Source organism: Aristolochia californica, unplaced genomic scaffold (genome assembly GCF_029961685.1).
Source record: "Aristolochia californica isolate CCGP_79_NKW_82.1479 unplaced genomic scaffold, dmAriCali1.0.hap1 SCAF_6, whole genome shotgun sequence".
In the NCBI taxonomy this organism is placed as follows: domain Eukaryota; kingdom Viridiplantae; phylum Streptophyta; class Magnoliopsida; order Piperales; family Aristolochiaceae; genus Aristolochia; species Aristolochia californica.
Window position 1 is genome coordinate 28,717,229 of NW_027182257.1, and position 15,827 is coordinate 28,733,055.

Genomic DNA, 15,827 nt, shown 5'->3' on the forward strand with positions numbered 1-15,827 from the left:
TGTTATGGACTCCATAGTATCTAGAGTCATTGCTAGATGTAAGACTTAAGGGTGTCACTTTCAAATTAAGTTAAGGGTTGGGTCTATTGTAATTTTGAGTGATTAGTGTGGGGTTCGTCAAGGCAAGGGAGTGTTAGCATTAGGGTTTGGGAAGTATAAGCGTCATAGTTGGGTAGTGTGTGGTTTGAGAAGTGTAAACATCATGGCTTGAGCATGTCTTGAAAAGTGTAAGCGTCATGGCACTTGAGGGGATAAGAAGAACGGTAGTCTATATGAAAATCAAGGATTAATCCAATTAGTTGTATCAAAGTCGGATTCTCCCTTTCCCTAACGAGGTCCAGGGTGAGCTCCCTTCGTCAACTCAATTATTATAGCAATAGGTCGATCAAAGAACTCCAAATCCCCTTCAAAGTCGCACATCAACCTGGAAGGTAGGAGTGATTGTTGGGTAACTCGATTGATGGTGAGGGGACCTAACAGACTGCTGTTGTAAGACTACTCCACTGCCTCCACCAGAGGCGTCACACTCAACCACAAATAAATCTTCAAAATTAGGAAGCAGTAGGACGGGGGTGGAACCAAGAGCTGCTTTGAGGGCCTCAAATGACTCTGTGGCTGCCTCATTCTGCTGAAAGGAATTCTTCTTTAGAAGACCGGTTAAGGAAGCAGCCAATGGACCGTAATTCTGAATGAATTTAGGGTAGTACCCCGCTAGACCCAAAAATCCTCGTAGAGCGGAGCAAGACTGCAGTTGAGGCCAATCCTTAATTACTTGAATCTTCTCATGGTCAACCATGACTCCTGCATGTGATATAATATGGCCTAGATAAGCAACATGTGAAGTTGCAATGGAGCATTTGGATTTCTTCAAATAGACCTGATGTGCTTGTAGTAGGTAAAAAAAATGCGCAAATGCTCATCGGTGGACTTGCTATATATGAGAATATCATAAAAAAAAAACAAGAACAAACTTACAAATATAGGGGCTAAATACCTCATTCATCAGATCTTGAAAGGTGGAGGGTGCATTTGATAACCCGAACGGCATGACCACAAACTCAAAGTGACCATGATGCGTGCGGAACACTGTCTTCTCGATATCGAAGGGGTGCATACGGACCTAATGATATCCCGACCATAGGTCCAATTTAGAAAATATCCACGATCCATGTATCCAGGAGCTCCTCCACAACCGGAATTGAAAACTTATCCTTCACTGTCTGAACGTTCAACTCCCGATAATCAACATAAAACGTCCAGATTCAATCATGTTTATTCACAAGTAAGACGGGTGAAGAGAACGGGGATCAACTATTACGAATAAGGCTCTGTGTAACATCTCTAGGCACTATCGCTCAATCTCATCCTTCTGAAGGTGTGGGTACCGGTATGGACGAACTACCACCACATCGGAACCTGGTTTTAGACAGATCCTGTGGTCATAGTGCCTCAAGGGAGGCAATCCCGAAGGCTCATGGAAGAGGTCAGAGAACTCCTCTACCAGATTATCAACAGTACTGTCCGGGGGGTCCTGTGTGTGGATGGTGTGGATGTGGTGGGCCCTGTCCACCTGATAGCCCTGCAAAAGCACTTGACTACCGGCCAACACAAAGTTCATAGTTAAAGCCGTAAAGTCCCACAGAATGGGTCCCAATGTTTGCAACCATTTAATGCCTAACACCATATCAAAGCCAGCCAAGGGTATGACAAAAAAATCAGGATTAAATAAAGTAGAGCCAATGGAAAAAGTTACTGCCTTACTGATCCCATAGCTAGGGACTTTCTCCCCATAGGCCACTAACACGGTGGTTATCGGATGAGGAAGGATCTGTAACTGAAGATGTTGCGCTGCTGTTAAGCTCAAAAAATTGTGTGTACAGCCTGAATCCACTAGTTCCATGAGTTCCTGGTCTAGGACTAGAGCTCGGACTTACATAGTTTTGGCAGATATCTGCCCAGTAATAGCATGCAAAGAAATCGCCGGTGGTTCCTCCTCAAAAATATCATCCGTCTCCTCTATATCGTCTGATTCATCCACTTCGAGCCAAAATAACCTTTTACATTGGAATCCCACCCAATACTCTTCATCACAGTTGTAGCATAGATTCTTGGACCTCCGTTCTGCCATCTCCGCACTTGTTAATTTTTTTATATATTGTGGTGGGGAATTACTAGAGCGTGTATCGGCTACTGGAGCCGTATTCAGAATCAGTCTGGAGGAAGGTAATGCAGGGGTTGTCACCTGAGACGACTTATGGAAGCGCCCTTGCCAAGTGGAGGATGTGTTCCTTTCACCTTGCCAACCCGGCTTACGTTGCTGCAACCGTTGTATTTGTTCCATTACCTGGGCAAAATTCATTGCCCGACCCAAATTAGGTGGGAAAAGGAGTTCAACCTCTATCCTCAGAGATTCATGGAGACCCGCTGTGAATAAGGAGACCTGCTGGTAGACCCGTACCAACCTGCCAGCATGAGCCAACTTTTCTTGGAATTATTTTTGATACTGTTCAATCGATCTAGTTTGTCTCAATAGGACTAAATCTCCCAGGGGTTGCTGTGGGCGGGAGGGCCAAAGTTTGTGCATAAGTTTTTAAATTCACCCCAATCCTACACTGGTCTCTCTAGTTCCACCTGGTGAACCCATAACTGGGTTTCATCTATCATATGAAGGAGTCTAGTTGCACCTTATCCCACTCAGCAGTCCCTTGATTTAAAAAAAGATTTCTCACATCTAAGCAACCAAATTAAGGGATCCATTGATCCATTAAAAGTAAGAAAATCTAATTTTGTGTACCTTGGTATTGTGCCTCCATTCTGTTGTCCCTGGAGAGTAGAGCACCCAGCCCACTGCTCCCCTCTCCGGTTGTACGGTTGAGTCACCTCCCTCGTCTCTGGGCTATGCTATCTCTCTGCCATAGATCAGATATTATGCTACTGATTTGCTTCATCTCTAATGCCAAACCACAAACTATTCCCAATAGTGGTTGTGCTGCCTCCATGCTATCCTCCATCTTTGGCATCCTGGTTTGAAGTTTTTCATTGTTGGATGTATCCCCCATGTAACCTTGCTCTGATACCAAGTTGTTACGGTCCCAGGTCATGGATCAAGTAACACGGCAAGGGATCTAAGGCTCCAGCATTGTGGGTATGCTGCTGGACTCGGTGAGGTCAGAGAAAACCCTTTCTTGGATTGATCTTGATCAAGTGGTAAACACTCTCTTTGATGAAGGTAATATGATGCTCGGTAGAGGTCGAGAACCCAGATATGATAAATGCGAAGGGTATAGGGAAAGGGTTACCTTTTCTTGACCACGGCAAAGAGGGTTTCACTCCTCTTCTTGCTATTGCTCGTGCTAGGATTGTAGTCCTAGCTTGGGTAGCCCTTAGCCTACATTGGGAAGCTCCTTCTTGGATTCTTGTTGGACTCAATGCTAGAAAGATACCTACTTGATGCTGCTCGTGATGTAGGAGAAGAAATCTCTCAATTCTGACTCGAAAAGAGAGATGAAAGCCCTCTCTTCTTGCTCGTGATGAAGAGGAGGCTGAAGTGTTAGGATCCTCACAAGCCATGGATCTTGTCACTCTCCTCTTTTATCTTCCTTCCATTGCCTTGCTTGACGTAGAGATAGATTGATGGAGTGATGTAAGAAGAAATCCAGAAAGGGGATTTGGGGAAAAAGTGGGAGAGCTTGAAAGATCTCTCGACATGTTATCTAAATTACTCTAGGCTAATTTAATAAATCAATCGCTGCGTTTCACTAACCTAGCCATCCCCTTAAATAAGGTTGAGGACGCCAAATACACTTCAGACCCTTGGGTCACTGGTTCAAGCCAAATAAATTGTAAACCAAACCAAACCAAAATCAAACCAAATCAATTACATGAAAATTGAAAACCACATTAATTATTTCCTACACCTACTGGTAACACATGATGCTATTGAGTCTATAACATCATCCCCCTCCTGGAGAAAGAGCTTGTCCTCAAGCTCGAAGGAAGGGCAGAGAAGCCGAAATGCTAATAATGGCTCCCATGTAGTGTCACTGGGGTCTGCATTTGCCCACTGCACGAGAATTTCCCAATCGCCTTGAATGTGGCGAGCCTGCAATACCTGAGTTGGAGTAGAAAGGACACGACCCTCATGGAGTGGTGGCAGAGGGGTGTGCAGCAAGGGAGAGTCGCCCTAGAACGGCTTCAGTTGGGATACGTGAAATACATTATGTATCTTTGCCTCGGGTGGTAGCTGCAAGAGGTAGGCACGATGCCAATGCAGTCCAACACCTGAAATGGACCATAATATTTCGGAGAAAGCTTGTGGCACTTGGAGGCAGTCAGTGACAAATGGCTGTAGTGTTGGAGCTTTAACCACACATAATCTTTTGGAGAATAATATACTTCTCGAAGCTTCTTATCATAATAGAACTTCATAGAGTGTTGGGCCTCCTGGAGATGAGTATGCACCTCAGTGAGCATAGCGTCTCTTTCAGCTAACGCTTGGTCCAAAGTGGCGACTTTCGATGCCCCTAGTTCATAGGATAACAAACGAGGTGGATCTCTGCCACAAACTACCCTGAAAGGAGTAGTTCCCAGTGCGCTGTGGTAAGAGGTGTTATAGCAAAATTCTACTCAGGAAAGCCACTTAACCCACCGTTTAGGTGAGTCCCCCACAAAACAGTGAAGATACATTTCGATCTTAAGTGTTAGAGTTTTGGTGTAATTGGGACAAGGGTAGTTTTATTGTAATTGGACTCTACTACCTTCCTCTATTATAAAGAAAGGTTCATGTACTCTAATTACAACAAGTTATTGATGTCAATGAAGTATTTCACTTTTTCATAAATTCAACACCACACATAATTCCCTACCTCGAAAGAGACCTCATTGTGGCCTTTGTCGTAGACATCTTTCATGCGAACTTGAGCTCATCATAGGCATTCTGTAATATTCTGTAACAGCAGATCGTGTTCCATGAGTGCCTAATCAATTGTGTCCATGCGGGTGGACCCTTGAGTATACGAGAGAAAGTGAGGGGGGTCCCGGCCATATAGAACCCTGAAAGGAGTTGATTGCAATGCGGAGTGGAATGAAGTGTTGTAACAGTACTCGACCGACGGTAGCCATTGAACCCATTGTTTTGGATGATCGCCCACCAAGTACCGTAGATACATCTCGATGTTACGGTTAACCACCTCGGTTTGCCCATCTGTCTTTGGATGATAGGCGAAGGAGAATTTCGATTTAGTCCCACTCAAACGAAAGAGTTCCCGCCAAACGATGCTTGTGAAAACCACATCTCGATCAATCACAATCGATTCCGGAATGCCATGTAAGCGGACAATCTGCCCCAGGAAAGTCTGTGCAACCCGTGTAGCTGTATAAGGATGAGCCAGTGGAATAAAAGGTTTATAATTGGAGAACCTGTCGACCACCACGAAGACTACTGATTTGCCGGAGGACTATGGAAGACCTTCAACAAAATCCATCGAAATATTGGCCCAAACCTACGTAGGAAGGGCGAGAGGCAGGAGAAGACCGGCTGGACTCAAGTGGTAAGCTTTGTTGTGTTGGCAGACTTGACAGGCTGCTACATAAGTCGCAATGGAGTTCTTCATGGCTTGCCAATAAAAGTCTGCCCGAATTATGTGCAATGTCTTCTGGATACCCTCATGGGTGTTGTCATGGTAGGCAGAGAGAATAGTTGGAATCAACTTGAAAGTAGGTGGAAGAAATAACCGCTGTTTGTAATAAATAAGTGAATCCTGCATGGACCACTTTGATTCCATTGTCCCCACTGAAATATTCCTGTGGAGCTCCTGTAGAGCTGGAAGAGTGGCATGTGCATCTCTCACCAAATCAAGGATGAGGAATCTCGGCTGACCGAGCGAATAGACCAACTACTGATCTTCAAAACGCCGCGACAAGGCATCAACCGCTTGTTCAATCTCCCTGCACGGTATTCCACCAAAAAGTGAAAACCCAACAACTTACTGATCCAGTGCTGTTGTGGCGACGTCGTCAGCCGTTGTTCCAGTAGGAATTTTAGGCTATAGTGGTCAGCGCGGATGAGAAATGCCCGGCCCCATAAATAAGGCCACCAGTGTTGGACTGCCTTGGCCAACCCAATCAATTCCCACTCATATGCTGCCAGTTTTTTATGACGGACTGCCAACTGTCTTCTAAAATACACAATAGGATGTGCCGGCTGCTGTGAGACAGCCCCAATGCCCCCTCCCGAAGCTTCACACTCAACCACAAATAAGTCATCAAAATTATGGAGCTGTAATATAGGGGTAGAGGCAAGAGCAGATTTGAGGGCCTCAAACTATTGTGTGGCCTCCTCAGTCCAGAGAAAGGAATTCTTCTTGAGGAGACTGGTAAAGGGTGCTGCCAAGGGTCCATAGTTCTGAATAAATTTTCGGTAGTAGCCCGCAAGACCCAAAAAACCTCGTAAAGTTGAGCAAGACTGGGGCTGTCGCCACTCATGAATAACCCAAATCTTCTTGGGATCAACTGTAACCCCCTCATGTGAGATAATGTGACCCAGATAAGCCACATGTGAAGCCGCAAAAGAACATTCGGATTGTTTTAAATAGAGCTGATGTGCTCGTAACAATTCAAAAACAATCCTTAAGTGCTCTAAATGCTCTTCTCTGGACTTGTTATATATCAGAACATCATAAAAAAACACAAGAACAAATTTTCGAAGATAGGGGCTAAATACCTCATTCATGAGAGATTGAAAAGTGGAGGGTGCATTTGATAACCCGAACAACATGATGACAAACTCAAAGTGGCATGATGTGTGCGGAACGTTGTCTTCTCGATATCGGAGGGGTGCATCCGGACCTGATGATATCCTGACCGTAGGTCCAGTTTAGTAAATAATCACGAACCATGCAATTCATCCAGGGGCTCATCCACTACCAAAATCAGAAACTTATCCTTTACTGTTTGAGTGTTCAACTTCCGCTAATCAACACAAAACCTCCATGTCCCATCATGTTTCTTCACAAGTAAGATGGGTGAAGAGAACGGGGAGCAACTGTGATAAATAAGTCCCTATTGTAACATCTCCTAGCAATGTCTCTCGATCTCATCCTTCTGAAGGTGTGGGTATCTGTACGGACGCACTACCACCACCTCAGAACTTGGTTTTAAACAAATCATGTGGTCACAGTGCCTCAAGGGAGGCAATCCCGAAGGCTCATGGAAGAGGTCAGAGAACTCCTCTACCAGATTATCAACAGTCCTGTCCGGGGGGTCCTGTGTGTGGATGGTGTGGATGTGGTGGGTCCTGTCCACTTGACAGCCCTGCAAAAGCACTTGACTACCGGCCAAAACAAAGCTCATAGTTAAAGTCGAAAAGTTCCACAGAATGGGCCCTAATGTTTGCAACCATTTAATGCCTAATACCATATCAAAGCCAACCAAGGGAATAACAAAAAATTCAGCATTAAATAAATTAGAGCCAATGGAAAAAGTTACTGCCTTACTGATCCCATAGCTAGGGACTTTCTCGCCATTGGCCACTGATACTGTGGCTGTCAGATGAGGGAGGATTTGTAACTAAAGGTACTGCGTGGCTGTTAAACTCAAAAAATTGTGTGTACTGCCCGAATCAACTAGTCCCACCAAATCCTGGTCAAGGACTTGAGCTCTGACTTGCATCATTTTGGCAGATTTCTACCCAGTAATAGCGTGCAAGGAAATCTTTGGTGGTTCGTCCTCAATAAAATCCTTCGTCTCCTCTGTATCATTTGATTCCTCCACCTCGAGCCAAAACAACCTCTTACATTGGTGCCCCACCCGGTACTGTTCATCACAGTTGTAGCATAGATTCTTGGACCTCTGTTCTGCCATTTCTGCACTTGTTAATTTTTTGATAAACTGCGGTGGGGGATTACTAGGGCGTGTATTGGCTACCGGAGCCGTATTCTGATTGTGTCTGGAGGAAGATAATGCAGGGTTTGTCATTGTAGATGAATTATGGCGGTGCCCTTGCCAAGTGGAGGAAGTGGTTCGTTCACCTGGCCAACCCGGCTTGCATTGCTGCAACCGTTATCGTTGTTCCATTGCCCGAGCAAGATCTTGAGGGAAAAGGAGTTCAACCTCTAACCTCAGAGATTCAGTGAGATCCATTGTGAATAATGAGACCTGCTGGTCAACCCATACCGATCCCCCAGCACGAGCCAACTTTTCTTGGAATTGTGTTTGATACTGTTCAACCGAACTAGTCTGTCGTAATAGGACCAATTCATCCAGGGGGTTTCTGTGGTGGGGTCCAAATCTGATTGTGCATAAATTTTAAATTCACCCCAATCCAGCCCTGGTCTCTCTCTTTCCACCTGGTGAACCCATAAGTGGGCTTCATCTAACATATGGAAAGAGGCTAGTTGCACCTTATCCCATTCAGCAATCCCTTGATTTAAAAAAAAAATGCTCACATCTATGCGACCAAATTAAGGGATTTACTGAACCCTTATAAGTAGGAAAGTCTAACTTTGTGTACCTTGGTATTGTGCCTCCATGTTGTGGTCCTTGGATAGCAGTGTGCCCAGGCCACTGTTCCCCCCTCCTATGATACGGTTGAGTCACCTCCCTCGTATCTGGGCTTTGCTGCCTTTCTGCCATCCTCTCGCTTAGCATGCTAAAGATTTGCCTCAACTCTTCTCAGACTTGTTTCATCTCTATTTCCAACCCACAGACTTTTCCAAGCACTGGTTGTGCTGTCTCCATGTTATCCTCTAGCTTTTGCATCCTGATATGCAATTCTTCATTGCTGAATGTATCCCCCATATTACCCTACTCTGATACCACGTTGTTACGGTCCCGAGTCATGGATCGAGTAACAAGGCGTGGAAATTGAGACTCCAACACTGATGGTGTGTTGCTGGACTCGATATGGTGGTCTAAAACCCTCTTCTTTGATTGATCTTTCTCACACGATCAAGCTCTCTCTTTATGAATGCAATATAGTGCTAGGTATAGCTTAAGAACCCAATTACTATTAACATGAATGATATAGGAAAAGGGTTACCTTTTATTGATCACGGAAATTAAGGTTCCAATCATCTTCTTGCTACTGCTCGTGCTAGGATGGTGGTCCTAGCTTGGGATAGCCCTTGGCCTACGTTGGGGAGGCTCCTTCCTAGCTTCTTGTTGGACGCCAAGCTAGAGAGAGTCCTGCTTGATGCTGCTCGTGGTGTAGGGTAGGCAATCCTTCAACTCTGACTCATTAACAGAGGTATGAGACCTTCTCTTCATTGTGTAGATGGGGAGAAGACTGACGCCTCTCCTTGAACTCAGAAAAGGGGCAGGAAGTTCTCTCTCTTGCTCGGTATGGTTTGATGGAGGATGGAGAATAGTAATGATCAATGGAGGATGAAGGGATACGTGGGCTTTGAGGAAAACCCTAACCTCGAGATCATGAAGGAGATACCTAGCATGTTTACCCTAATATTACCTAAAATCTATGCTTGCCTTTTCTCTATTACATTACCCTTTAAATAGTTGATGTTCTAGGTGTTTTAGGGCTACAAGAATCACAATATTGCCCCTACGACCATTGTTATTACAAAATTAGAAATAAATCCTACTTAAAGCAATATAAATATAACTAATGGACTCAGTGAGTTATTTCCTCCTTCGTTGTGTGACTCGGTGTGCTATTGAGTCCACAACAATAGGGCATCTTCGGTGACGACAAAGCCTCGTCGGTGATGGTGACGGTGCGTCGGCGTGCTTTAGCAGCGGTGGTCGGCGGCTTAGACGGTGGCGTTTTCGGCTACGCGATAGAGCCATGGAAACTGTCAGGCCACTGAGTCATAGAAAAAAAGAGTTTGTCGGCATCCTTCAACGACCACAGTGATCGGTGGCGATAACGGTTTGTTGGCTCGGTTGTCTGCGGTTGTCGGCGACAAGATTTTGGCTACGAGACCGTCGAGCTACTAAGTTGCAGAAAACAGAGTTCTGCAACTTCCTTCGGCCATGATTTTTTTGTTTGGCTACCTCCGTCGATGACGTTGGCGACTATGGGAGCACTTTGATCTGATCTTCAGTGATGGGAAGGAGATGAGAATTCTCATGCTCTGATACCATGTTAAACCAAAACACTATTTCAAAGAATAATTTTCCGACGACTTTTATTCTTCTCCATTTCAGAGGCTGTTTATAATGCATTATATGCATATTTTAGGATCAATTTAGATCCTAAAATCAAGGAAAAAAATTAAAAAATCGAAGAAACAATCCATTTCCTACAATCATGCTAATTTTACAGTTCATTACAGGTTTGCAGACATCATGGGAAATGTCCACACGAGGACCATTGGGTGAAGCAGATGAATTCCCTTCTTCAGTAGGAGTAGACTTGCCCTTAAAAAAGCCAGTCAACATACTTCCCACAGTTCTAAGTGGAATGCCCACTTTACTCTTCACATAAAGGATAAGGGAAACCTCGGATAGCTGCCAAACCACTGTAATAACAATCATAACAGATAGCAGCCAATGCATAATCATATTCTACCTCTTCACCTTTCATATTTGTTTTTTTATTGATGTTTAGGAGCTTCTTGCCCACTTACTTCTGCATTGACTTTCGACATGATCTCATTTGGTTCGGCAAGGGGTTCAGGTCGCCCTTTTAAATTTTCCTTTAAAGATCCTAACTGTAACAAAGTAAACTGGAGTAAGGAAGGCTAGTACTTAAGAGCATTTAAGCCAAAGAATAAAACAACACCTTCCTGAATTTAACTAGAAACATACAATTACAAGAACTATTGAATACATTGAAACTATTTCAACAAACAGACCATTGAACAAAAAGCATCATATCTTCCCCAACAATGTATTAAGAATATGAAGCCGTCTGAGCAGGATAAGACAAAGAAACCAACACAGATAATGGTAAATGGGAAAGTAAAATTCCATCACAATGTAAGATCAAATTTCTTATGGCATTAACATGAAGGGAAACAATCCTGGATAATAAAGTTTTGGCTTTTCTCTTTATTCAGCAAAAATGAGAATATGTTAAAAAATTTATTATAAAAAAGAAGAAGTAATCAACAGTATGTAGTAGAAGGATTCAAAATTCCATAAAATCTAAAGTTGATTAGCATTTACTAGTATTCCGGCATATAAATTGAAAATTCCTTAAAAAACTAAAGAGGATTAAGAACCTTGTGCCACTTCAAACAAGCTATAAATTATGATAGTTATGATCCATCTGATCTCTTCATTTTATAGAGTAAGAGATCACAGAGGACTGACAGGTACACTGGAACTCGGTGAGATGGGGTCCAGCAAAGCTGAGTCCAATCATTTAGTACAAATAATTACAATCATCTCCACAAGTACAGGAATTGCAAACAACTTTATTGGAAAAAAACAACTTTACTATTTTTCGCAATTACGCACCAACTCCGAAGATGAAGTATTAGTCTATTATGAATGCCACATTTTATGCATCATTTTACATCAAATTTGATAACAGAAAGCCCCAATTTCCACTCAAAGCCTTCACGAAGCTTACAAAGGAAAAAAGAAGCAAAACAATCTGCAACAGGTCGAGAGATAACACAAAGAAATTTCATGAATTGAAGTAAATTATCTTGGAGGTTGAATTGTGCCAAGTGGAGTACCTGAGAGAGCAATTTGGCGAGCAAGAGTCGGTCTTCCTCCACGTCGGTGGACGCATTTCTTATCTCTTCGATGATCTCCTCGGTCACGCGGCAAATAAGCCGAAGTTTCTCAACCTTGGCATCCATCACTACTAAGGAAAAAAGGGTTGAATGTTGCACACTGCCATAAACACCATAAACGCCAAGGGAGGGTTCTGTAATAGAGCTGATGAATGGAATAGGAATGTTGCATCTATAGAATTCAATGAACCAAATGAATGGAGAAGTTGAAGCAACTGAGCAGGAGTGAACACTAAGAGTCGAACTGGTCATAGAGAAAAAGGGAGACAACATATTTGGAGAAAACCAGGATGAAGAAAAGGGTTATTAACTTTTGGCCTGACCCTCCCTCGAGACTCAATTTATAGATAAATAAGGTTATAAAATTATAATAATATCCTTGAAACTTAAACTAATTACGTTAATGCCATCTCCATGAGATCACTCGTTGTTTACCATCCTATCATCACTGTGTGACCCTGTGGGCCTTCTCCTTGGTCTATGGTCCTTGAGTCCATCTTCCATCATACTTGGACTTGTAGGTCTTCCTTGGTCGTGTGGGATTGGGCCCATCTTTCAACACTCTCCCTCAAACTGAGGGTGAGAGAACATCATAAACGCCTAACTTGCTACAAATGGTGTATAGGAGGTTTCCGTATAAAATGGCAGTCCACTATATCTTCCAACACTTCCCTTCAAGCTGGTGGTTTCTTCCATGTTGAATTTATGGAAAAGAGAAATACTTCATTGACTTCATTAACTAATTATAATCAGAGTACATGAACCTCTATTTATAATAAAGGCAGTAGAGTCCAATTACAATAAAACTACCTTTTTCCCAATTACACCCAAACGCTAACACTTAAAGATAAGTCCTAGCAAAATTAAATAACTCAATATAGATAAAAGACAAACATAACTCAATATAGAACTCTTCTAGGACGTGACCATAAGATAAAGATGTTTTTGTGAGTCCTTCTTGATCCTCCAACTTATGTGAGGATACCAGCTTGTGGTAATCATGGTGGGTCCTACTTCTTATGTGCTTGGGCCCATCTTGTGGCCTTCCTTGGTCATGTAGCTCATCTTATAATCCTTTTAGATATGTGGGCCTTCCTTGGTCTTTTTTTTGTGGGCTTGTTATGGACTCAATAACACTGAGTCATCTACTTTACTTTTATTATTTATGTTGCTTTTAATTTCGAATTTTATTGATTTGTAATAAGACTTAAAGGTAGGGGTAGAATCTGGTTTTATAACCCTGACCTATGTTGATGTTAATTACCCTATTTAAGGGGTAAGGATAGAGAAATAAAGCAAGTTCAGAATTAGCATAAACTAGGGTAATTTAGGTTCCTTCTAGGCTCCCTATTCTAGGGTTTTTTGTGTGAACTCTTTTGGGGGTTTGTTGCATCCATTGGGGAGTCTTTGAGAAGATCTTGGAAGGAAAAGGAAGAGGAATTACCTTTCTCTTCCGAGCTACAAGAGAAGATCATCTCTTTCACGAAAATTCCAGAAAGGGAGAAAGGTTGGGGTGGGCTAACCAAGAAGGAGAACGAATTCTAGTTGCTGGATTGGTGTTGACGTCAAGAGGTATTTGCTAATCTTATTCCAAGCATTAAGATTAAATTTATGTTTCTCTTTTACGTAAGGAACCAGTGTTGCACGAAAATGGAAACCCTACCTTGACGTGAGCCATAAGAAAGGGGGTTCTACGTTGGGGCCTCAAGGAGCTTCCTTGACTAGCTGGGTTCGTTCATAATTAAGAAAAGGAAACTCCTTTTCAAGGGGAATGAATTCAATAAAAGGAAAGGGGTTGTTCTTGAGTCATTACAGCAAGTAAAACCCTCTTTACGTGAATCATAAAAGAGGGGTTTCATATCTGAGTACTTAAACAGTCCTTTAACTTGTTGGTTGCATCTATAATTGAGAAAAACAAAATCCTTTTCAATCCTAATGTGAAAGGAGAAGTATAAGAAAGTTATTTTCACAAAAAACGTGATAAGAAACCCTCAAACAGTGCTGGATTCATATTCAATTCGCCGAGTTACTAGATCCATGGCTAGGGACCATAACAGGGTTTGGGCCTATCTTCCAACACTCCCCTTCAAGCTGGGGTTGAGAGAACACATGAACTCCCAGCTTGAAGGGGAGTGTTGGAAGATAGGCCCAAGCCCTGTTATGGTCCCTAGCCATGGATCTAGTAACTCGGCGAGTTGAATATGAATCCAGCACTGTTTGAGGGTTTCTTATCACATTTTTGTGAAAATAACTTTCTTATACTTCTCCTTTCACGTTAGGATTGAAAAGGATTTTGTTTTTCTCATGCAAAGGATGTATATACTTTTTTTTGTATAAAATGGCACATCTTCCAATATGCCTTCATGTTCTAACACTCCCCTTCATGCTATTGCGTCCTTCCATGAGGCTCTGCTGGCATAATATAAGTGAGAGTAAAAACCACACCTAGCCGGTAAGACATTGCACCATACTCCAGTCCTAATGCTGGATGTAGGGCACACTCTATCTTCTGTAGGTAGTGTGTTTATCGGCATTGCTTTGAAGTGTCCACCTCTATGTCCCTCCACATGATAACGACTCTCATGTGGTAGGAGTAATCAAAACCATTACAAGGGGGTAGTGGGTTTATTTATAATGGTGTCCCAATCTGGACACCAACTCTCTGTTATGGACTCCATAGAATCTAGAGTCATTTCTAGACGTAGGATTTAGGTGGGGTCACTTTCAAGTTATGTCAAGGGCTAGGTCTAATGTAATGTTGAGTTAGGAGTGTGGGCCACGTCATGTCTTGGGACGTGTTAGGGTCATGGCTTGGGAAATGTAGGGACATCATGGGAAAGAGCATAGCTTGGGAAGTGTAAACGTCATGGCCTTCTTGTTATAAGGAGGACGCCAGTCTGTATGAAATGAAGCATTAATCAAAGTAGTTGTAGCAAGGTCGGATTCTCTCTTTGAGGTCCAGGGTGAGCTTCCCTTCACAAGCTCAGTTATCTTCGCCTTCTCCGATCAGAAACAGGGAGGAGAACGTCTGGTGGATCGATCTCTGGAAATGGGACATAACAACTTGGTATCAGACAGGACCACCTTGACCGACTCTTCTTCTCCAGCGGATGGGCATACATCTATTGAAGACTTTTGAACAGAGATTCAGATGGCGATCTAGGAGCTTCGAGAGACCATGCTCCAGCTTTTCCACTCTCTGGGTTCTCGGGAGGTTCCCCGCCCGGGCAATGCCACAGAAACCACATTAGAGAAATCCGCGAAACCTGACTTCAGAGAGCCCTCTGTCTCTTCCGCGGTGGCGACTTTTGCAAGTGGGGACTCAACATGTCCAACATCGGAGGGATCCTCCACACATCCTTCGTCGGCCAAACAGGAAGGGGATTGGTCATCAAACCATTTCCCACTGGACGCCATACGTCCTCCCTAACAGACGATGCCGAAAATTCGAGAGCTCCCTATCTCAGAAACACTCCCCGGCCTTCCAAAATCCGATGGCGAGGCGACCTCCAAACTGACGACATACTCTGTCGTAGCAGCACAAAGACACATGTTCGTCGAGAAGCAAATATGTTATCAACTACGGCCACTCCTTTCTGCTGTGCGCAGTCCACACCATCTCAAGCTCGACGGGCTAGACATTGGCAAGGTGTAGAAAAATTCCAGACAACCACCATTGACGCACTGTGATTGATGTCCTTCTACAAACCGACAACAACCCAAACCCCGTGATTTCGATTTCAAAGTTGAAATCGTGGCTCTACGCACAGAAGACTTCGACTTTAAACGGCTTCAACAAGCTGGGGTCCCTGTTCATGGTACGACAAATGCCCTTCCATTAGTGGTTGCTAGGCACCCACACAGGTATGCCATTGCTGTTTCACCCTGTCTTACAGTGGAGTGTGCTTCCCTCTACCTCTATGAACTTCTTTTTCCATGCTTAAATGGGGCTCCGAATGTTGGGGAGTTGTTCGAAATAATGACTCAACGTCATGTTGTTGGCTGGTTGGCAAAGCCAATGCGGGTAATTACTTTTTCTGGAATCATGGCCATCTTCCACTTCAAGCAGCAGAGGGCCTTAGCTATGTCTTCCGTCCACAAATGTTTTGCACCGGAGTAGGGAAC

At 43.4% G+C, this 15,827-nt stretch overlaps 1 protein-coding gene across 1 annotated transcript; it reads right to left on the reverse strand.

Moving 5' to 3' along the window:
* Positions 1-406: 406 nt before the first annotated feature.
* LOC137935302 (uncharacterized mitochondrial protein AtMg00860-like) lies at positions 407-796 on the reverse strand. Its single transcript, XM_068779976.1, has one exon. It carries the CDS (start codon positions 794-796, stop codon positions 407-409), a length of 390 nt encoding a protein of 129 aa, XP_068636077.1.
* Between the last annotated feature and the right edge of the window lie 15,031 nt (positions 797-15,827).